Source organism: Pelophylax lessonae, assembly GCF_965119305.1.
Source record: "Pelophylax lessonae genome assembly, chromosome: 5".
Taxonomy (NCBI): Eukaryota; Metazoa; Chordata; class Amphibia; order Anura; family Ranidae; genus Pelophylax; species Pelophylax lessonae.
In genome coordinates, this window is record NC_138772.1 from 71,509,795 (window position 1) to 71,532,571 (window position 22,777).

Genomic DNA, 22,777 nt, shown 5'->3' on the forward strand with positions numbered 1-22,777 from the left:
ATGGAACTGGAAATAACATCAATCAACAATATATCATATGTAAATACAATGCTAAATTCTATTAGGAAATAAGCACACGCAAAGGAGAAGGAGCTTTTCTAATGAAGCAATCAGTACCTCTTGGTAGTATTTGCAGGGCTAATTTAGACTTCGGGCGGGATCGGGGGACTCTGGGTTCAATGGACCTTTCATACACAGGAATTAAAATACCAAATTTACACATCAAAGTCAGTTTATTGCTTGTCATTGGAATTTACAAGTTGGGGATATATCTAAAGTAAATACAGTACATAGATACATGCCGGCAAAACTCCAAGCAGATTTACATCCACTGTCCATATAAATATATAAAACAGAATATAGAATCTAGCCTGATGGTGCTGGTTACACCTAAATCTACACAAAATTTCCTTGGTAGTTTATTTTTCTCACTAACTTATCAATAATTATAGAGTCGGTTAAATTTCTCAATGATTATTACACATTTTAAAAATGCATGACATGACACATGATTAATATGAGGCCCACATGTAAACGTAGGCTAACATCCCTAAAGACAAAAGTGCTCTATGCATATCGATACAATATACTGATACAATAAACCATACATTTTTACAAATGATTGTGGGCAATATATTAGACCCAAGATACATTTCTTATAGAGGGGACCCATCTAGCAGGAGGCTAGGGGCAATTGCCCCTTTTGACCCCTTATAAATCCAACACAGAGTAAATAGATTTTGTCAGCAATAGCAATAATTTCCCAAAAGCAATGGAAATTCTGAGACGCAGCACCCATGTACCTCGCCTGAACTATTACTGCCTTCGGCTAAGGTTTTCCCAGGAGGAGGGTTTGGCCAGGGGAGCAGAGAAGTGAAAGAGGACTGCAATGACAAAGCAGAGCACAGTGTTCCATTGATTGGGCTCAAATTAAAGAGGAATTAAACCCATCAATTTAAATTTAATGGTTTAAAAAAGGTTACATTCTTAGCATGCCGGGGTGCTAACTGTCACATTTGCTTGAGCTCTCAACCCAACTGTCAAACCAGAAAATGTCTTGTGTCACAACTGATAACATGTGCAGCACCATGGCAGTTGCAGATTAAACAGAGGCCAAGATGGCAGGGTTTAGTTCCGCTTTAACCGCTTGCCGACTGTATACTGAACATATACGGTGGCAAGGCGGCTCTTCTGCGCAGGATCATCTACCTAGTACATGATCCGCGCGCCGGGGTAGGCAGCACAAACCGATCAGTGAGTTTCGGCTTCTGACTGGTTGCTCTCTTTTGACAGCAGCATTGTGCTGTTTTTTTCTTCCTGCAAAGCAGCACATTGTTTAGTAAAAACAGCACACACATTAAAGCGGTTGTATACTCACCTAAAAAAAAAAAACCAAACCCTGCAGGAAAAAGGCATAATGAGCTAGTATGCATCACATACTAGCTCATTATGAAATACTTACCTTAAAATGAAGCCCCGACATGGTCACCCAATCACCGCTGAGGGAGCCGTCATGTTCCCTCGGCCTCTCTTCCTGGTTCGGCGGCTCCAGTGCTGTGAGTGGCTGGAGACGCGATGACGCACACACATGGGAGTTACTTTCCGGCAAGGATCCGGCAAGGAGCTCTGAAGGTCCGCCGGACCTTCAAAGCACATGCGCCGCTGGTTTCAGCGGCTGCATGCAGGAAGAATATCTCCTAAACCTTGTAGGTTTAGGAGATATTAATTATACCTACAGGTAAGCCTTATTATAGGCTTACCTGTAGGTAAAAGGTAAAAAGTGGAGTATACTACCACTTTAACACATGTTGGCCACACATTTAACTCTTTTAACCCCCTAAATGTTAACCCCTTCCCTGCCAGTGTCATTAGTACAGTGGCAGTGCATATTTTTAGTACTGATCACTGTATTGGTGTCACTGGTTCCCAATAAAGTGTGAAAAGTGTCAGTTAGTGTTCAATTTGTCTGCCCCAATCTCCCAATCCCACTATAAGTCGCTGATCGCTGCCATTACTAGTAAAAAAATAAAATAAATACAAATTCCATAAGTATATTTTATAGTTTTTGGACACTGTAACTTTTGCGCAAACCAATCAAAATATGCTTATTGGGATTTTTTTTACCAAAAGTATGTAGCAGAATACATATTGGCCTAAATTGATGAAGAAATCTGATTTTTAAATTAATTTTTTTAATTGGATGTAGTTTATAGCAGTAATTTAAAAATTATATATTTTTGTTTTAATTGTCTGATTTTTTTGTTTATAGCGCAAAAAATAAAAACCGCAGAGGTGATCAAATACCACCAAAAGAAAGCTCTATTTGTGGGAAAAAAGGACATACATTTTTTTTTTAGGGTACAGTGTCGCACGACTGCGCAATTGTCAGTTAAAATAATACAGCGCTGGAATGCGAAAAATGGTCTGGTGCTGAAGGGGGGTAAAACCTTCCGGAGATCAAGTGGTTGTTTAAAAAAAAAAATCCCTACAATTAGGGTTTGTATAATGCAGTTCTTTTAACCTCTGACCTATCCCTAACTGCGAAGTAGACCCCAAAACTAATTTTCCCCTCCCTTCATATCTGAACCTTAATGCTAAACCTAAACCTTGAGATAAATTGCTAAAGCTAAACAGCAGACAAATGGAAGAGGCACACATTCATATAACTTGGTAACCATTTATACATCCTTAACCGCTTGCCAGTATATGTACTTGCGGCGGTCAGCCCCGGCCAGGCAAAGTGACGTACCGGTACGTCACTAGCCTGGGAGCCAATAGCGGGCGGGCGCGCGCCCCGCCGGAGGTGCGCTCCCGCCTCGGCTCGTTCACGGACAGCTCTGTGCGTGTGACCGGTGGACCCGATGTCCGCCGGTCACTCGCGATCGTCCGCTGTGAAGGGAGAAAGGCAGGCGGCTAATGTAAACAAAGCCGCCTGTCATTCTTCCCTGTGTAAAAGCACAGATCTAACGATCCTGCTATGTAGGACCGTTGATCTGTTCTGTTACACACACAGCCACATCCCTGCACAGTTAGCAACACGCCCCTAGGGACACACATAGTCACTGCATCTCTAATAAAGATAACCCCTTCCCTGCCAGTGTCATTTTTACAGTAACAGTGCATATGTATAGCACTGATTACTGTAGTAATGTCACTGGTACCCCCAAAAGTGTCATAAATGTCAGTCAAGGGTCCGATCTGTCTGCCGCAATGTCGCAGTCCCGCAAAAAAAATCGCAGATCGCCGCCATTACTCGTTAAAAAAAAACAACAAAAATTACAAAAATCTTTCCCTTAGTTAGTAAACGCAATAAATTTTGCGCAAACCAATCAAAATACACTTATTGTGATTTTTTTTACCAAACATAGGTAGCAGACAACAAATTGGCCAAAAATTTAAAAAAATTTGATTTTTACATTTTTTGGGGGGAATTTCATATAAAAAAATGTGAAAAATTTTGTTATTTTTGCTAAATTGTCGCTCTTTTTTTGATTATAGCGCATGATCAAAAAATTGCACAGGTGATCAAATACCACCAAAAGAAAGCTCTATTTGTGGGGAAAAAAAGGACGTCAAATTCGTTTAGGTACAGCGTCCCACGACCACGCAATTGTCCGTTAAAGTCACGCAGTGCCGAATTGCAAAATACCCCCTGGTCAGAAAGGGGGTAAAATCTTCCGGGGCTTAAGTGGTTAAAGTGTAATTAAAGGCAAAACCTTTTAGTTTTGGAAAGAGTGAAGAGAAATGATAACCCCTGTCAGGTTTTATCTCTGTCTGTGTCCTCGTTAAGGACATTCACCTTCTCTATTAGTCCTGTTTACCATTATCATTGAAAGTGAAAGTAAAAGAAAATCCCAAACTTTGGGTTGTCCCCAGAACAGTAATGAGTGGGAAGTCTTCCAACGGGAACAAAAGGTCTGGTGACCGAAGGGTCTCCAAGGGATTCCCCTAATTTGCAGGGATTTTTTTTCTCACTTCCTGTTTGGCTATGGAACAGGAAATGAAGGGAAATCTACTCAATGGGACACAAATGGTGAAAAATAGTCCGACACGAGTTATGACCCTCCCTTACTCTATCCAAAGTGGAAAAAAGTTTTGCCTTTAGTTCTACTTTAAAATTTATTTCTTTTTTGTATCCATAAAGCTATGGGATAGGAAGTGAAGGGGAATCTCCCCAATGGGACATAGATGGAAAAGAACAGGGCGCATTTATTACTGTAGAATATGCCCTTAACACATGGCATTGAAAGAGTCACTGATAGTGAGTGAGAGATAAAACTGATGTGGCCACATAGAATAAGATTATTTGAGATCATGCAAATTATAATTTGCAAATATAATGAACTCAGAGAGGAGCTGAAGGGGGAGGACAATAGAAATCCAGACAAAAGCCATATTTATACAATGTTTAATGATTTGGCTGTAACTCAATATCTCTTCAGAGGATGCAAATGCTCAGAAGATGCACAACGAGCCATTGTTGGGTTATCAGCACATATCTGGGTGTTGTCCACCTGGCATTCGTACAAATTACCTCATATCGTTTCATTCAACGGCCTGCTTGATGGTTACGAATATACTTCTGCTGTGCTCAGCCAGGGCTGCCAGCTCGTCCCTTAAAATGACTGACATGTCTAAGCTATAGAGGTTCCCTGGTTAATTAGATTCAGTGCCCTGGCTGCATTTCAGCAGTCACATGGCATTCCTATGTGTCAGTAATAAAAGGGATGAGCTAGCATCCTTCTCCACCTCATTCTTTTTATTTTTATCAAATTCCAGCAAAAACAATTCCAGACAACTAATCAAATAATTCAGAGAATTAGTAATGCTACACGGGAAATATTTCAGCTTTATAGCAGTCATGAAGTCCACTCAATTTATCCTAATTTGAGTTTGATCAAATTAAAACATTGAAAATAGATTTACATCCAGGACAACAGCATCTTTAACCACTTGTCTACCAGTGACATTTATAAACGGTGGCAAGAATTTTAAACAGTTTAAATTTGCAGAGCAGGCAATGCTCTTCCATGTGGAAGTGATTTACAACTGCTGGATAACTTCCACCACCTGCCAAATGTCCCCAACCCTGCCCAACTGACCCCATATCCCAGGCTCTGCTGTTCAACCTGCAGACCTGGGACTAGCATGGCTGGAGTCAGTGGGTGGAACAGAGGGAGATCAGCAAATGTCCATTCACTGATCTCCCCTCCAGTGAATAGTGTTGAGTTATCCACTTTAATGTCATCACAAAGGACAAGGGGACACTCTTTATATCCAGAGGAAAACAGATTTAATCTCCAAATATGGACAAAGTTTCTTCACAGTAAGAGCTGTAAAAATGTGGAATATATTCCCTCAAAACTGGTTCTGACCAGCTAAGTAGATTGCTTTAAAAAAAGGCCTGGATTCTTTCCTAAATTTACATAATATAACTGATATTTATATATATATATATATATATATATATATATATATATATATATATATATATATATATATATATATAACATTTATAGGTAACGTTGATCCAGGGAATATCTGATTGCCTCTTGGGGAATCAGGAAGGCATTGTTTCCCCTTCTGGAGCAAATTGGATCATGCTTTGCTGGGGTTTTTTGCCTTCCTCTGGATCAACTGTGGGTATAGGATTGTGTAAACTTTTTTTTGCTTAAACTAGATGGACTTGTATCTTTTTTCAACCAGAATAACTATGTAAAATGGAAGCGATGTGTATTACATCACTTCCGGGTTCAGCTGTCACTTTCCCCAGCTGCTGGGGCCAAGGAAGAAGCTAATGGACCACAATCTATGCTCCAGCGGTAGGCATGGGAAACATCAAGGGTCTAATAGACCCATGAGCTCTCTCTAAAGAAAACCTATAACAGCAAAATATAATCACATAGGGGGCTATTGACCCACAATGTAATAGCAAAACAGTGAATTGTAAAAATAAATAAATAAAGTAACATGGAAACAAGAAACAAGAAAAGAACACAGGAAATGGTGTTAAAGTCCCCTGCCATCAGATACATGCATGTGAGTCTATTCTGAGGCCATCATTTACAGTTAACTCTAAACTGATGGCCTGAAAAGGCTTTTAAAGCAGTTTTGAGTACCAATGTTTGTCACCGTTTCATGGATGTACACAAACTGAAAGTGGAAGTAAAGGCAAAACCTAACTAACCCTAAACCTACTCCCACCCCCTATTCCAAACCTAATCTATCTAACCCTGTAAAGAAAAGATTGCTATACTTATCTATTCTGAAGCCGCTCCAGTCCGGTGTAACGTGAGAAAAGCATACCTCGTGAAAATTCCATACCCACGTCACTTCCTGTCAGAAATGTAATGGAACAGCTGAGCAGCGTAGCAGTGCGCATGCTCACAGCTCCGGATACGTCATTGAACATCTGAGGAGCTTAGCATTGTGAATGCTCGGAGGGTATGGAATTTTTACGGTAGTGTATTGTAACGTTACACCGGCTCAGCTGTTGCGGCGGTTACATTAAAACAGCTCGGCTGCAACATGAGTCATCTCCGCTCCTACCCGTCACTTCCCTGATGTCGGATACTAAATGTAAAAGCGGCGGCGGGTGTGTGAAATCTAAATCACGGAGATCTCGGCTTCGTGATTTATATTTTCATAGTCCCGCCGCCGCTTTTACATTTAGTAGCCGAGATCAGGGAAGTGACGGGTAGGAGCGGAGATGACTCATGTTGCAGCCGAGCTGTTTTAATGTAACCGCCGCAACAGCTGAGGCGGTGTAATGTTACAACACACTACCGTGTAAATTCCATACCCTCCGAGCATGCGCACTAGTAAGGTGAAGTCCTAGCTGAACCAATGTAATTATGTATAAAATGCTATACCTGGAATGCATACATGCTTATATGCAACCATGTTTAGTTATGCTGCCTCTATAGTATACAGCCTACACTTCCACTCCTAAAAACATAGAGCTTTATTACTATACACAAAGTTAAAAACGTAATCATCGTAATTCACATAAACCAATTTACACTGGTACAGAGTTCAGCGATTTTCTTTTTACAGCTTATCCAGAGGAAGAACCCATTTCATCTATTGTTGCCTCCCATGCGACTTTATATGGCCAATAAACCATAAATATAAAACACAGCGGGTGAGATTTACTAAAACTAGAGCACACATAATCTCGTACAGCTGTGTATAGTAACCAATCAGCTTCCAGGTTTTATTGACAAAACTTAAGGAGGTTCTTCGCCCTAGGAACAAAAAAAATAAAAGTCAGCAACTACAAATACTGTAACTGCTGACTTAAAAAAAAATAAAAAAAAATAAAAAAAGGACACTTACCTGTACAAGGATCCAGTACCATTCTCAACTGAGCCAGTAATTCACTGGTCTTTAGTCCCCAGCACCAGCATGTTAAAGTATAAACAAAGGGAAAACTTTTATTTTTTATTTTTGGATAAAGTGGAGAAAGATTAGAATCCTTGTCAGGTTTTTATTGCTGTCTGTGCCTGCCCTATAGGGAGAATCCCCCTCTCTAGTTGTCCTGTTTACCAATATCATTAAAAATAAAAGTAAAATAAAATTCCACATTTTCCCCGAAAAAGTAATAGAGGTAAATTCTTCCAATAAGGACACTAGTTCTGGTGACTTGGGGGTTCTCTCACTTCCTGTTTTGGCTATGGGACAGGAAGTGAAGGGAAATCTCCCCAATGGGACACAGATAGCAAAAAAATAAACAGACTGGGGTTATGACCCTCCCTTATTCTATCCAAAATGAAAAGAAAACTGTTTTGCCTATAGTTCAACTGTAACTGTGGGCAGCCAGCTGTGACTCCTTTACGGCTTTATAGTCGGTTGCCCATTGCGCATGTCGAGCTGTGCTTTGTGAATAGTGCAGTAGCCTTCTGGGACCTGTGACGTGCCCCAGAAGGCTGCGGGCAGGGAGGGAGGAGGAGAATTTCTGATGGATCCGCTGCGGCGATCCGACTAGAAGTGGGAGCGGGTACCTGTAAAAACCAGGTAACTGCTCCCCCCCCCCCCAAAAAAAACTGTCTAAAAGTAGTAGAGGAGGGGGGAGCAGGAGGAAAAGCAGAACTTCCCCTTTTGGGTGAGGTTCCGCTTTGACTGAACAAGCTGAAGTTAGAAGCTTATAAGTTACTATCCACAGCTGCACCAGATTCTATACACATCAGTTTTAGTAAATCTCCCCCAATGTATTGTATTGTATACAATTTAAAATAAATGCACTCCATGTTCCTAAGTTTGCTGGGCCAAACCCACTGGTTCTCTGTGTTATAAAAGGAAGGGGGTTCTCACCCACGAGTTCCAGGGGCCTGGGATTTTGAGCTAGATAAATGTGCCAGTACCATGCTGGGATCATAATTCCTGCTGTTGGGACTTGCAGTGCTACTGGAAGAATCCTATTATGGACTCTACCAAGTATGGACTCTCATCTTATGCAGGTATGCTTGGGCAGCCACAAACCTGAAGTTATGGACTAGAGATGTAGGAAAGCACTGCACTTTTATGTTGAACTATTACCTTGTGAATGTCATCATGCTGAATTATTTAAATAAAGTTTATGAAACTTTGTTCTTGTCTAGTCTGAAGTTACTAAAGGGCAGGGTCGGACTGGCCTACCGGGATACCGGGAAATTTCCCGGTGGGCCGCCGGCCCTGGGGGGTGTAATGCAAGTAACCAGCACAGACAGCCTACAGTTTGGATCATTAAACACATTGGGGTATGAAGATAACAGTGCAAAAGGTAATACAGTGTGAAGTACAATCAAGTGGTTACCGATACCGATATTTTGGTCATCGAATATTGGTATTGGCATTTTCGGACATTTAAAACATTTTTTTGTTTTAAAGGTACTCCTTGTTCGAGGGATCTGGGGGTCTAAAAGACCCCAAACCCCTCCTCGGCACTGAAAAGCATTCAAAACACCAAGTTTGGCTGTTTTGAATGCTGTCAGTTTTTTTAATTCGGCGCTGAGTACCCGGAAGTGATGTCATGACATCACTTCCCGGTTTTTTACATGGAGACCGGCGCATGCGCACTTGCGGCAGGGATACCGGCTTTCACAGAGACACATCTTCATGCTACACCGGGTCTTCTCTTCGGTGGCGGCAGTGGAGGTAGGATGTCCGGGTAAGCTGTGCAAGGCGGCGGGAGGGGGGAAACGTCCCCTCCCGCTCCTTTTAATGGCAGCCGAGCGGCTTCTCAGCTGCATCGGTTGTCATAACAAGTCAGCGGACCCTCGGCTATGGACACCGGTACCGGGGGAGAAGCACTTTCCCTAAATTTTGGCAATATCGGTAACCTCAGGGGCCTATTCCGATATATTGGGGAAAGTGCATATTGGCCCCCTATATATCGGTGTTGCAGATAATCGGTCGATCTCTAGTGGTTTGTGAAAAAAATTGGGTGTGCTGATATAAAGTAAAGCTGCTACCAAAACTATACCTAATAGTGATAAAATTGTTGTGAATTGGGTGCGCTAAACAATAATGGAAATCATAGCGTAAACACACTAAAAACAATATAAACAATACACATGTGAACATCTAAATAAATGACTCAAATCTTGCAGTCCATAAATGTGCAGGTGAAAAAACTGATAAGTGTTCCAAAGGTGACAAGAAGTGCTGGAAACTCAATAACTCCACAAATAGTCCAATATTAAGTAATCTTCACCCTGTGACAGTGACCAAAAATTTCCTCCAAGAGAGGAGGCGTGTTGCGCCGTCACTTGCGTCATCCTGTTGTCCGAACTGCAGCCGGACACAGGAGTCTACCACGGACTCTCTTGTCAATGTCTCCCAGCAACCTATGTCTGTAAGTGTACTACCTTTTATTTCAATAAATTGTCGGGGGTAATGCACCATTGTCTGCCTATTTATATCTCACCCATGGCACTTGGTGTAGTTAATTAGAAGAGCGGACTTACAAGGTTGGGGAGTTTTGCCCGGGACGTCCGGCCACCTGAGAGAACCTTCATCCAGGGTTATTATTATTACGTATAACCTGCACCTTTCTGGTAAGAGGCCCATCAGTGTATACACACAGAGTGGGAGTGTGGTGGAGGTTTTCTCTCTGTCAGCTGGCTTCATTTGAAAATAATCGCATATCAGCTGTTATTGTCTGGTAAGGAGTTAAGCCTGAAGGTGGTGGGAGTCACTGAATCACATGATTGAGTTATCACTCAGGAGTTGATTTCCCATAACACAATCAAGAAATTTTTGGTCACTGTCACAGGGTGAAGATTACTTAATATTGGACTATTTGTGGACTTATTGAGTTTCCAGCACTTCTTGTCACCTTTGGAACACTTATCAGTTTTTTCACCTGCACATTTATGGACTGCATGATTTGAGTCATTTATTTAGATGTTCACATGTGTATTGTTTATAGTGTGTTTATGCTATGATTTCCATTATTGTTTAGCGCACCCAATTCACAACGATCTCTAGTGGTTACCATGGGTAACAAAGGTTTCTCTAGCAGCCTGTGATAACTGTGTACATGTGACGGGTGAGACAGCCTCTTGCAGTGAGGGAGCTGTTGTCGGCACTCCTTCTGCAGCAATCAATCTACCATAGCAAAGGGAGCATACAAGTTCCACTTTCAAGTGATTGTTAAGCCACTTTATACCATCCTGTCTGGTCTTTTTAATCCTGTGTGCCTGTGTATGTGTTTTAAAAAAATAACCCGTTCTTTACCAGTTTTCAGAGGGCCGAGCGCCACTCACGAGACCCGTCGGCTCTCTCCTCTCCCCGTCTGACAGCTGCCTGCAGCGAGCGGGGCCGAGGATTCCTCACTGATTTCAGTCGGGAGGAGAGGCGGAGGGGAGTGGGAGAGGAGGAGAGAGGCGGCGGGTTCCGTGAGCGGAGAGTGGCACTCTGAAAACTTGTAAAGAATGGCTTATTTTTATAAGACACAGGGGCACACAGGATGACAGAGGCACGTAAACTGACCACAGTGTCAGGGGCTCAGCTGCCATGGTATACCGTGGTCAGTTTACAGAGAGGAGGACATAACCAGGCAGGATCAGCCAGGTATTTTAGGTGATAGAAGGAGCCAAATTACACAGCAAAGCACTGTGCTGTATAACATGCTTTAAGGGAACAGGATCAATTTTTTTTTAGGTTAACAAATGCTTTAAAAATAAATGCTACTGTTTGGTCTTTAAAAATAAATACTCAAAATAATTATAATGACATTGTTGGAAAGAGACGGAGCATGGGTGACCTTAAAATTTTGCCCCCCCCCCCCAAAAAAAGTTCTTCGGACGTCCATGGGAGCATTTCTGCTCCGTCAGGACCCTCAACCTGTACACAGGTAGGGAAGAGGAAGAGTTCAATGAAGGGCATGCATTAAGCCTGTGCTAGGTGCAGGACAGAACCCCATACAGTTACTGGGAGTGAGGTAGCGGTGATACACTGGACAGGTGGAGAGGACAAGGGCTCTGCATGTCCCTCTTAAATACTTAGTACATGAGAGAATTTATTCCAGTTCAGTCGTTTGTTCCAGTAAAAGGTAACCCCTGTGTATACAGTTGTTATATGAATAAAGCCAATACGAAAAGGCTTCTTCCAAGTAAAATTCTTTATTCCAACATGGATAGCGGTGACAACATGAGGAAGGCGTAAAGCCGAAACGCGTCAGAATTTGTCATGTTGTCACCACTATCCATGTTGGAATAAAGAGTTTTACTTGGAAGAAGCCTTTTCGTGTACCGGCTTTATTCATATAACATTTGGTTTTGGACATTCAGCCTGAACACCGACACTTAGCTCTTTATCTTCCCACAGTGCGGTGGAGCTAGGGTGAGTTATTGTTTATTATACAAAATATTAACCGCGCTAATGGAAATGAAAAACAGCAGCAACTTCAAGTGTGACCACACCCTAAGAAGATTCTATATAATAAGTCGCGCTAACTTGAATGATGGAAAATAAAGTCCATAAAAGTCCATATATATTAGGATCACAGTATTCAGACAGGCTCCCTATGGACATGCGCTTACCAGAAATGGTAAAACAATAGGCAGATTCTCTAGGTTAATCACGTCCCCTTGATAGCAGACTGGAACCAATATTCTCGCGTTGATTCAAAGTATTGGATAAAAAATAAAAACGCAATAGCGTAAAACCCAACACAAATGAATAAATCCTAAACACCAGAGTGAGTGATGAACTGGATATAAGTATGTGAATCTCCACCAGTGAGAACTTAAAACAGTCAAAAGAAATTGAAAAAAGATAAATGGAAAAATTCCTCTTAATGGGACACCTATAGGTACCCCTTACCAAAATTAAGTGAAATTATGTGCAAATCAAATGAGTGAAATGCAATCCTGAATCGTCTGGTGTCACCTCTTACCAAAAGAAGAAAGAAGAAAACGCCAAAGTGAATGGGAAATCCTAATAAAGGTATCCTCTGTGTAGAAAAAAACTCCACCAGTAAAGCTCGCCTCTTACCAGATGATAATAAGATTGAGCCAAATAACAGTGAACCAAAGGAATCAAGCAAGATGAGATGCCAGCCTTCACCAGTGAGATTTGCCTCTTACCCAATGGGAATGATCAAATCGCCTGTAAGGATGATGGACCTCGAGGGGACCTGCAGTGGAATCCTGATCAAGTAGCTCCAAAGGGCCAAGGAGATCACCACCAAATGAAAAAAAAAGGCTTCCATAGTGTAAAACCGTAATGTTTATTATAAAAAAAGAAGGAATAAAACTTACAATAGCCGAGGAAATGTGGAGCATAAATATGTAGGCCGCCGGCCGGACGGTCTCCGCTCGTCCGGACTCCCTGGTTGCGATCAGATGACGTCAGTACGCCGTGTCCTTACGACGTTTCGTCATAGATCGCCTTTGAAAGGCCTCTCACATGACCCTTGCTTGGCACCCAATGAGGAGGGAAATAGGGAGGACGTGATGACCACCCCATCACTCTACCCCTCTTAAATGCTCATAGCTGAATATTGTGTTCCATTATTTTCTACTGTACAAAAAAAATACTAGCTGGAAACTTTTCTTCTACTCAGTAATCATTTACAACCCTTATTTATTCTATGTCCACTTTGAATTTTAGCCAGTCATACCATGCGATCAGTAGAAAAGCTGTATATTGCATACTTTTTTATGATTACTGAAACCGGATTGCAGAAACATCTGCAAGAAAAAGTGGACGTCACTGGATAAAAATAAAACTAGCGTAATGTATAGATGTGAAATGATAAATAGATGACCACAGATAGAAGAAACGGAAGAGGCTTCAATCAGACCACAGAATGAGAGTTCTAAATATATCAAGCACATTTTATCATGGAGGAGGTAATAGCATTCTGCAGAATGTAGAAGCAAGGGCTACAAACTCATCCCATAAATGGCTGATGTAGTTACATTTTGCAGGTTGCATGGTAAATTCGATTCAACAAGCACCTTTCCTATCTTTAGCCAGCCTCAGGACCTGTGTAATTCATATGTCATCATGTAATGTGTTAGTAGTTAAAGGGATGAGTTGTCAAGCCAAAGAGGTTTTGAAATGTTCTGTTTTTTTTTTTCTAGAGGCATCTAAAGGCTGAATTCACACCTGAGGATAGAGGGAACTTGTGTTCCCGCTTGCATTTTTTTTGAGCGTTTCCACCTGAATGGGCTACCCTATGCGCAACAAACACCCCAAAGAAGCCACAAAGCCTTTTTTGGAGTGGAACGTGGCATGTTGTTTCACCGCGTGTCTTAGTGTGATTGCCATGTGACAAAACATGCAGCAAAACGCATGTCTGCTACCTGTGCTTAGGATGTCATTAACAATCAATGGCACAACAAATACGATGCACGTTTGTAGTGCCTTTTCAAAATGCGTGTTTTCTGTGCGCTTTGTTGTTCCAGAAATGCCAAGTGTGAATGGAGTCTAAAAGTTTTGCTATGGTTAAGGGGAACATTTAAAGGTTTTACTTGTGCCTAAGCAGTACCCTAAAAAATGTACATTATGTCTGAAATTCCTCCTGAAAAATAGCAGTGTACTTCCTAGTATGTGAGTGTGCATAGGCACTCCTGTGTATACAGCCTTGTATCTATATATCTTCAGAATAAGATCTAAGGCACTACTGCCTCTTACCGGAGATTTGGAGGGAGATTTGGTGATGCTCACTGTTCTCCTTGCTGGAGCTCTGAATTTACAAAGCAAAGCCCCACCTCCACTAATATGGTCGCTGCCATACGGAGACAAAGTGCTGAACAAAGCATGGTAAGTCAGTAATGGGTAAAGGTCTTCTGCAGGTAGACCATCACAATACCATTGACTAGTTCTTTGCCTTCTGCAAGCCTTTTTATGGGCACAGCTTCCAAAGTATTGTTCTGCTTTTATAAGGGCTGAAACTGCCTTTTGGTCTGCCTGTTATGTTTAAAGCCAAGATAAGCAACCTTCTAAATCCTAGATAATAAGTCCTAACCATAGCGCCCAACTGTCCCTGATTTCGAGGGACTGTCCCTGATTTGGAGCAGTGTCCTTCTGTCCCTCTTTCTTCCTCATTTGTCCCTCATTTCGGTCTCATCTATATAGTTGTATAAAAAATACACTATTTAATGTTAAGAAGTGTTTCCCAGTGCTAAACCTTTCATCCAATTTTTAAATTGCTGCATTTGTAAATGTCAAAAGCCAATATAAAGGAATTGCAGTGGTAAAAAAAAGCCCTTGTGGGTTTACCAAAACTTTTTTTTTTGGTTAATTCTCCTTTAAGGGGGCGTAGCAGGGGGGCGTCCCCTATGCCTACACCCTTTTTTCTAATAGGTGTCCCTCATTCCCATCTCAAAAAGTTGGGAGGTATGCCTAACTTCTCTACTACCTCTACAAGGAAACGCAATACTAACCAGAAACAAAAAAGAATCCCCTTATTTGTAAGATATGTGATTGAATGAGATACGTAGATACGTAGATTCTCAGCAGTCTCTACTTTGCTATGCGCAGATTTAGGTGAGGGTTTTTTTGTTCCTTTTTTCCTACCTCACCATAACCTGCATGGTAGAACATTTTTGTTTCTCCATAGAAGCCACTGATTTCTTGCACTGCACTGATGGCCAGTGAGTCTGAAACCATTTCCCTTTGAAACGTTAGTCCACCAAAAGTTGATATTTTACTTTTTGTTAGCTGCTGAAAACATAAACCACCAGATTCCTTATAACTCAAGGGCTCTATTGGTGAGATTTATGTGCTCCTGGGTTCACATTTATTATTATATAAAAAAAGAATGACATGGTGTCTGACTCAGCCCATTAGACTCAAGATCACTTTTGGGTGGACTTGTGCTTTAGGATTCTTTTTCTGTTTCGGTAAGCCCCGTTCGCTTAATGATGGTCATGCGCTTCAATTTTATTATCTGCTCGATATGTAATTCAATCAAAACAATCAAATATGCATAATTCCCTTCCAATTGATTAAGGCTTCATTTACAAGGGTATGCTCCAAACATGCTGCCAGAAGTTGGCAGAAAAAATGCCTCTAATCTTGGGTGCTTGCACACATTTATACGCATTCTATTCAGAGAAGCCTATTCTGCCCTACCTAACAACTGTACTTTTATTTTCTCCATCAGCTTATCCCCCATAGTTATTACCTTTTGTATCACTTGACTGTCCTAGATTGCAAGCTCTAATGAGCAAGGCCCTGTAATTCCTCCTGTAATGTTTTGTATTGCAACTATACTGTCTGCCCTCATTTTGTAAAGCGCTGTCCAAACTATTAGCGCTATATAAATCCTGCATAATCACTTGCCGACCACCCGCGGCAAATTTACTGTGGCAGGCTGGCTCGGCTGCGCGAAACAATATAGCCCTATGTTCGTTTGCGTGTGTGGTGCTGGGGGGCGAGCGCGCGCCGCCGGTGGTGTGCTTCTGCCCCCCACTAGGCAGCGGGGATGCTGATCCATGGGACCGGTGCCCGCGATTGCTCCCCGCTGAGAGAGAACGGCGATCTGCTGTTGTAAACACAGCTGACCGTTCTTCTCTCTGAAATGATCGAAGAGCGCCTGTGATCCTTCTATACAGGATCACAGATCTCTGTGGTCATTTCACAAGCTCATTCCCCCATACAGTAAGAAAACACTCCCCTAGGCTCACATTTAACCCTTTATCACAACTGTGTTAATCCCTTCCTTGCCAATGTAATTATTACAGTAACAGTGCATATATATAGCACTGATTACTGTAGTAATGTCACTGGTCCCCCCAAAAGTGTCAAAAATGTCAGTTAGGGGTCAGATCTGTCCGCTGCAATGTCGCAGTCCCACTAAAAATAGCAGATCACCGCCATTACTAGTAAAAAAATAAATAAATAAAAATTATATAAATCTTTCCCCTAGTTTGCAGATGCGATAACTTTGCGCAAACCAGTCAAAATAAGCTTATTGCGATTTTTTTCACCAAAAATTTGTAGCACAATACAAATTGGCCTAAAAGGATGGAAATTTTTGATTTTTAATTTTTTTTTTTTTTTTGGGAATGTTATATAGCAGAATGTGAAAATTTCCAGAATTGTCGCTCTTTTTTTGTTTACAGCGCAAAAAAATAAAAATCACAGAGATGATCAAATACCACCAAAAGAAAGCTCTATGAAAAAAAGGACATCAATTTTATTTGGGTACAGTGTCGCGCGATAACGCAATTTTCTGTTAAAGTAACGCAGTGCTGAATCGCAAAAAATGGCCCAGTCATTAATGGGGCAATTAATGACTGGGCCATTGGCAGAACTGGATAATAATGATAATAATAAAATAATTTATACGCATATCTGCACATGTTTATGTGCATTTACAGAGGTATGGCGTCTATAATTGCATTTCTGTAAACTCATTTTATTGGCTGGAATATTCATTTATTCCAGCCACTAGAATAAATGTACGCTCATAGTCACACATTTATGTGCATTTAGACACGTTTGTGCATGCACCCACTTTAATTATGCTCATAAGCACCTTTTTTATGCACCCACAGAAATACATGCATTAACACCTACATAAACACCATTAAATAAACATGCAGCTGCATTCATGAGCATAGAAAGAACACGCCAGAAACTCCTAGCAGCGGCATTTTTTCTGTCTGTGTGAATGAGCCCTTACACTCAATTTAAATCAAATATTCGTCTAGGCCAGGGCAGAAAATTATCAATTGTGCTGCATTGATCAGCAGCATGGAGATGCTTTGTTCATGACTTTGATCATATTTAGAGATTATGAGATTGCATGATGAAAACAGAGATGCAAATAATAACTTACAACGTTATCTTCCAAACATCAATCAAAATGATCGAATGAGTTAGGGCTCTACCACACGGTCCGCCTCTGTAGGCGGATCCGTGCTGCTCAGCGGGGATCGATCCGCCAATCCCTGCTGAGCCGGTGGATGACAGCTCCATCTCTGCTTGCAGAGCGGAGAGGGAGGTGTTACAGCCCCCGCTGCTCTCTATGGGGGATCGGATGACAGCAGACCGCCTGTCTGCTCTCATCCGATCCGATCCGATCCCTGAACGGATGGAAAAATAGGGTTTCCATCCGTCCAGATTTCACGGACAGGATCAGATACGGATGGCAGCGGGTGTCAGCGGAGGTGTCTCCGCTGACATCCGCTGCCCCATAGAGCTGCATGGAGGATCCGATCAGATCCGCCTAAAAAACTGACAGGCAGATCTGATTGGATCGCCCGTGTGAAAGAGCCCTTATTGAATAAAGATGATTTATTTATGGAAGTGTGTATGGCAACTATATCACTTCTATAAAAAAAAACGTAGACGCAAATGAGAAACTAAAATTATATTATAATGTTGTATAATACTCTACTAATATACGAATGTCAAACTCTATATTTAAATAAACAGGAAGAGTCATACACCAAGGGGTCTATTTCACATAAGATTCACATATTTAAATTCAACAGGGAAAATGTGTGAATCCTAAGTGAAAGTTGTGTGAAAACACTCATAGCTATACCCCCCAATTACAACATATAATTTATGATTTGCACTTTTTCCTTTTGTTCTGCTCATAGGGTACTTACGAGTTGCAGTATGGCTTTTTGTCGTATCCCTTGTAGTTATTCATATTTAGAGTCATTTTACAAACTTCACAGGAGAAGCATCCTTTATGCCAATACTAGAAAAAAAATAAAATAAAATAACAACAGAGAGTGAGTCATGAAATAGTAATCAGCTCATTCAATCATAAAAAAATAACTTAAACAATGTTAAAAGCTTGTTAATTCCAACAACTGCTCATGCCCATGAATCAAACTTTGAAGAGACAAAGGGCTAATTGCTTAATGCTCTTGACAAGTGGTGAGTAAAAGCAATTATATGCTACAGGCTGTGTGAGTCTTTATGATATCACGAGGTGTGAAAATGATGCGCGCAGAAGATTAGCACAAGACGCTCGCAGTAATTTACACCCGCTGCAGCAGGCGTGCTCTCAGGAACTGTCAGTCATGCAGAAGATTGCTCAGCGAGATAACAGGCATGCCACTGGAAAAGCAATGGGCTCATCTACTAGAGTTTCCCAGGACCAGTGACCTTTAACCACTTCAGCCCTGGAAGGCTTTACCCCCTTAATGACCAGGCCATTTTTTTGAGATTCAGCACTGCGTTACTTTAAGGAAAAATTGCACGGTCTGTTATAAAACATTCCCAATAAAAAAAATTAAAAATCAAATTTTTTCATCAGTTTAGGCCAATTTGTGTTCTGCTACATATTTTTGGTAATACAAATCCCAAAAAGCTTATTTTAAATTGGTTTGCGCAAAAGTTATAGCGTTTACAAACTACGGGATAAATTTTTGGAATTTTTGTTTTGTTTTTATTAGTAATGGCAGCGACCAGCGTTTTTTAGCGGGACTGCGACATTGCGGTGGACAGATCGGACCCCTAACTAACATTTTTGACACTTTTTGGGGCCCAGTGACATTAAAGTGGAGTTTCACCCATTTTAGTAACCTTAGATGTATGTAATCCCCTTTAAAACGACTTTTACCAATGGAAACTTTTTTTTTTTGCTAGTAAATACCTTATTTTCTGCTTTATTCATCCTCTTCTCACTTCCGGTTCTGGTCGGCGATTACGTCATTCGGCGATTCGCAGGGTTTGCTGGGATGTATCTCAGGGCATGAAATCTCGCATTATTACACAGGAGATGAGCTGTACTGCGTGCTCTGCCCCGCCTCCTCTCAGTGAGTTGTACTGTATGTATTGTATTGAGGCCGTGCTCCGCCTCGCCTCCGCCTCCTCTCAGTGAGCGAGGACTGAAAGCATTATATCCTCACTGAGCTCACTGAGAGGAGGCGGGGCGGAGCACGGCCTCAATACAATACATACAGTACAGCTCACTGAGAGGAGGCGGGGCAGAGCACGCAGTACAGCTCATCTCCTGTGTAATAATGCAAGATTTCATGCCCTGAGATACATCAAAGCAAACCCTGCGAATCGCCGAATGACGTAATCGCCGACCGGACCCGAAAGTGAGAAGAGGATGAATAAAGCAGAAAATAAGGTATTTACTAGCAAAAAAAAAAAAAAGTTTCCATCGGTAAAAGTCGTTTTAAAGGGGATTACATACATCTATGTAATCCAACTTATTAAAAATGGGTGGAAATCCACTTTAATACAGTAATCAGTGCTAAATAATATGCACTGTTACTGTATAAATAACACTGGCAGGGAAGGGGTTAACACTGGGGGTGATCAAAGGGGTTAATGTTTGCATAAATATGCTTACTAACTGTGTGGGGGAAGGGTTCTGTGACAGGCACAGAGAGATCAGGGTTTCAGCTTAGCTGAAAGTTCTGATCTCTCCCGCCTGTCTGACAGAAGACGTGTCTGCTTTGTTTACATAAGCAGGCGGGTCTTCTGTCAGTTTATCTGACAATTGCGGGAGGCTAGAGGCAATCGTCGCCGCTTCTCCCGCAGCCCGCCTTCCGTTGTGTCTAAACACACCTCGTGCACGAAATCATGTAGTACTACATGATTTTGCGCAGCCGAGCCGCCCTGCCACATTAATACTACGGTGGGCGGTCGGCAAGAGGTTAAAGTGGTTCTAAAGCCTTAAAGCGTAACTCCACTTTTATTGAGAAAAAAACATTCCCCTCCGGGTGATCTATGTACATTGCAAGGATTATAATAGCCTTTTTTGCAGATTCCTACCTTTTGTTATTCTGAAAAAAATCACTGTTTGTTCCTCTGTGCTGAGTGGGTCTAATGGAAGAGGTTTCATAATTTTCAATCAGCTGTGGCACCTGCAGAGTACTAATGAGGAAAGCTGCTGGGCCTGCATCCCTTTAGACGTGTTCCTATTGGGAGTATCTCACCAAAAATGAAATTTTTCATGCAGGGGATGCCAGAAATCTGATTTGTATCTTAGTACAGACTTCTGGGAAAATCCGTGAGCCAATCACAGGAAATTATGTTTCGGGGGGGGGGGGGCAATCTGTTCACCTTCTGTGTACAGAACACCTCCAGGTAGCCATATTGCATTGCATTTTCAGAAAATTACAACAGCTGCAGATTGAAATGAAAAGATCATTTTTAATAACATTCAATCACAATATGTTTTGTGTCACAATTGTATACGATATACTGTATTATTTTTTTTTTTCATTTGCTCTTCCCCCCCCCACAAAAGTAAAGTTTCCCCTTTAAGGTTTTCTCCCTAATGCATTCTTTTGCATTTTCTACTGCAGTATCTAAGCCAATCAGGAGAGAGAGTCCCGGACGGCCAAGGGACCTATGGACATCACTGCATAGCGATGGGCTCAGGTAAGTATTAGGGGGGCTGAGGGGGGCTGCTACACACAGAAGGCTTTTCATCCTAATGCATAGAATGCATAAAGTAAAAAAAAAACTTCTGCCTTTACAATTCCTTTAAAGTACTTACAGTATCACAAAAGTGAGTACACCCCTCACATTTTTGTAAATATTTTATTATATCTTTTCATGTGACAACACTGAAGAAATGACACTTTGCTACAATGTAAAGTAGTGAGTGTACAGCTTGTATAACAGTGTAAATTTGCTGTCCCCTCAAAATAACCCAACACACAGCCATTAATGTCTAAACTGCTGGAAATAAAAGTGAGTACACCTCTAAGTGGAAATGTCCAAACGGGGCCCAAAGTGTCAATATTTTGTGTGGCCACTATTATTTTCCAGTACTGCCTTAACCCTCTTGGACATAGAGTTCACCAGAGCTTAACAAGTTGCCACTGGAGTCCTCTTCCAATCCTCTATGACGACATCACGGAGCTAGTGGATGTTAGAGATCTTGCTAAGTGAAAATGTCCAAATTGGTCCCAATTAGCCATTTTCCCTCCCAGGTGTCATGTGACTAATTAGTGTTAGAAGGTCTCAGGTTTGAATGGGGAGCAGGTGTGTTAGATTTGGAGTTATCGCTCTCACTCTCTCATCCTGGTCACTGGAAGTTCAACATGGCACGTCATGGCAAAAAACTCTCTGAGGATCTGAAAAAAAAAATTTTTGCTCTACATAAAGATGGCCTAGGCTATAAGAAGATTGCCAAGACCCTGAAACTGAGCTGCAGCACGGTGGCCAAGACCATACAGTGGTTTAACATGATAGGTTCCACTCAGAACAGGCCTCGCGAGGGTCGATCAAAGAAGTTGGGAGCACGTGCTCAGCGTCATTTGGGAAATAGACGTATGAGTGCTGCCGAGATTGAAGGGGTGGGGGGTCAGCCTGTTAGTGCTCAGACCATACTCCGCACACTGCATCAAATTGTTCTACATGGCTATTGTCCCAGAAGGAAGCCTCTTCTAAAGATGATTCACAAGAAAGGTCTCTAACATCCACCAGCTCCGTGATGTCGTCATGGAGGAGTGGAAGAGGACTCTAGTGGCAACCTGTGAAGCTCTGGTGAACTCCATGCCCAAGAGGGTTAAGGCAGTGCTGGAAAATAATGGTGGCCACACAAAATATTGACACTTTGGGCCCAGTTTAGATATTTCCACTTAGCGGTGTACTCACTTTTGTTGCCAGCGGTTTAGACATTAATGGCTGTGTGTTAAGGTATTTTGAGGGGACAGCAAATTTACACTGTTATACAAGCTGTACACTCACTACTTTACATTGTTCACTGTTGTTACATAAAAAGATATAATAAAATATTTACAAAAATGTGAGGGGTGTACTCACTTTTGTGAGATATTGTGTATAGCGCTGTCAATTTACTCAGCACTTTACATATATGTATATTATACATTCACATCAGTTCCTGCCCTCAAGGAGCTTACAATCTAAGGTCCCTAACTCACATTCATACACTCACATACTTGGGCCAATTTAGACAGGAGACAATTAACCTACCAGCATGTCTTTGGATTGTTGGAGGAAACCGGAGTACCCGGAAGAAAGCCACGCAGGCACAGGGAGAACATGCAAACTCCAGCCTGGTAGTGCTGTAGTTGGGATTTGAACAAATGACCCTGGTGCTACCAGGCAGAAGTGCTAACCAGTATGCCCTTGTGAAAGAGGCCTATCTACAATATACCTGCCTTCTTCCTATTCGCCGTCAGGTCAGTCCAGGTCACTTGCACATTATACATGTTAGCAGTTTTTTTTTCTGTTACAGCAACACTTTACAGCAGGACAAGCACAAGCAAGATATACTATTCTGGGCGTGTGACTTAGCAGACCATTTAATATTCATATTATCAGCCCTTCAGAAAGAAATAATGATTAGTAAGTTATATTTAGCGATCCGGACAGATCTGTCACT

At 41.6% G+C, this 22,777-nt stretch overlaps 1 protein-coding gene across 2 annotated transcripts in view; it reads right to left on the reverse strand.

The window, feature by feature from the left end:
- Positions 1-22,777, reverse strand: part of LOC309555747 (LIM zinc-binding domain-containing Nebulette) — a 328,664-nt gene that overhangs the window by 260,772 nt on the left and 45,115 nt on the right. For both annotated transcript variants that reach the window (XM_082257832.1, XM_082257833.1), the window contains exon 2: positions 18,060-18,154. In XM_082257832.1, coding sequence (XP_082113958.1) covers positions 18,060-18,154 — 95 coding nt within the window. The remainder of the gene's footprint in view (positions 1-18,059; positions 18,155-22,777) is intronic.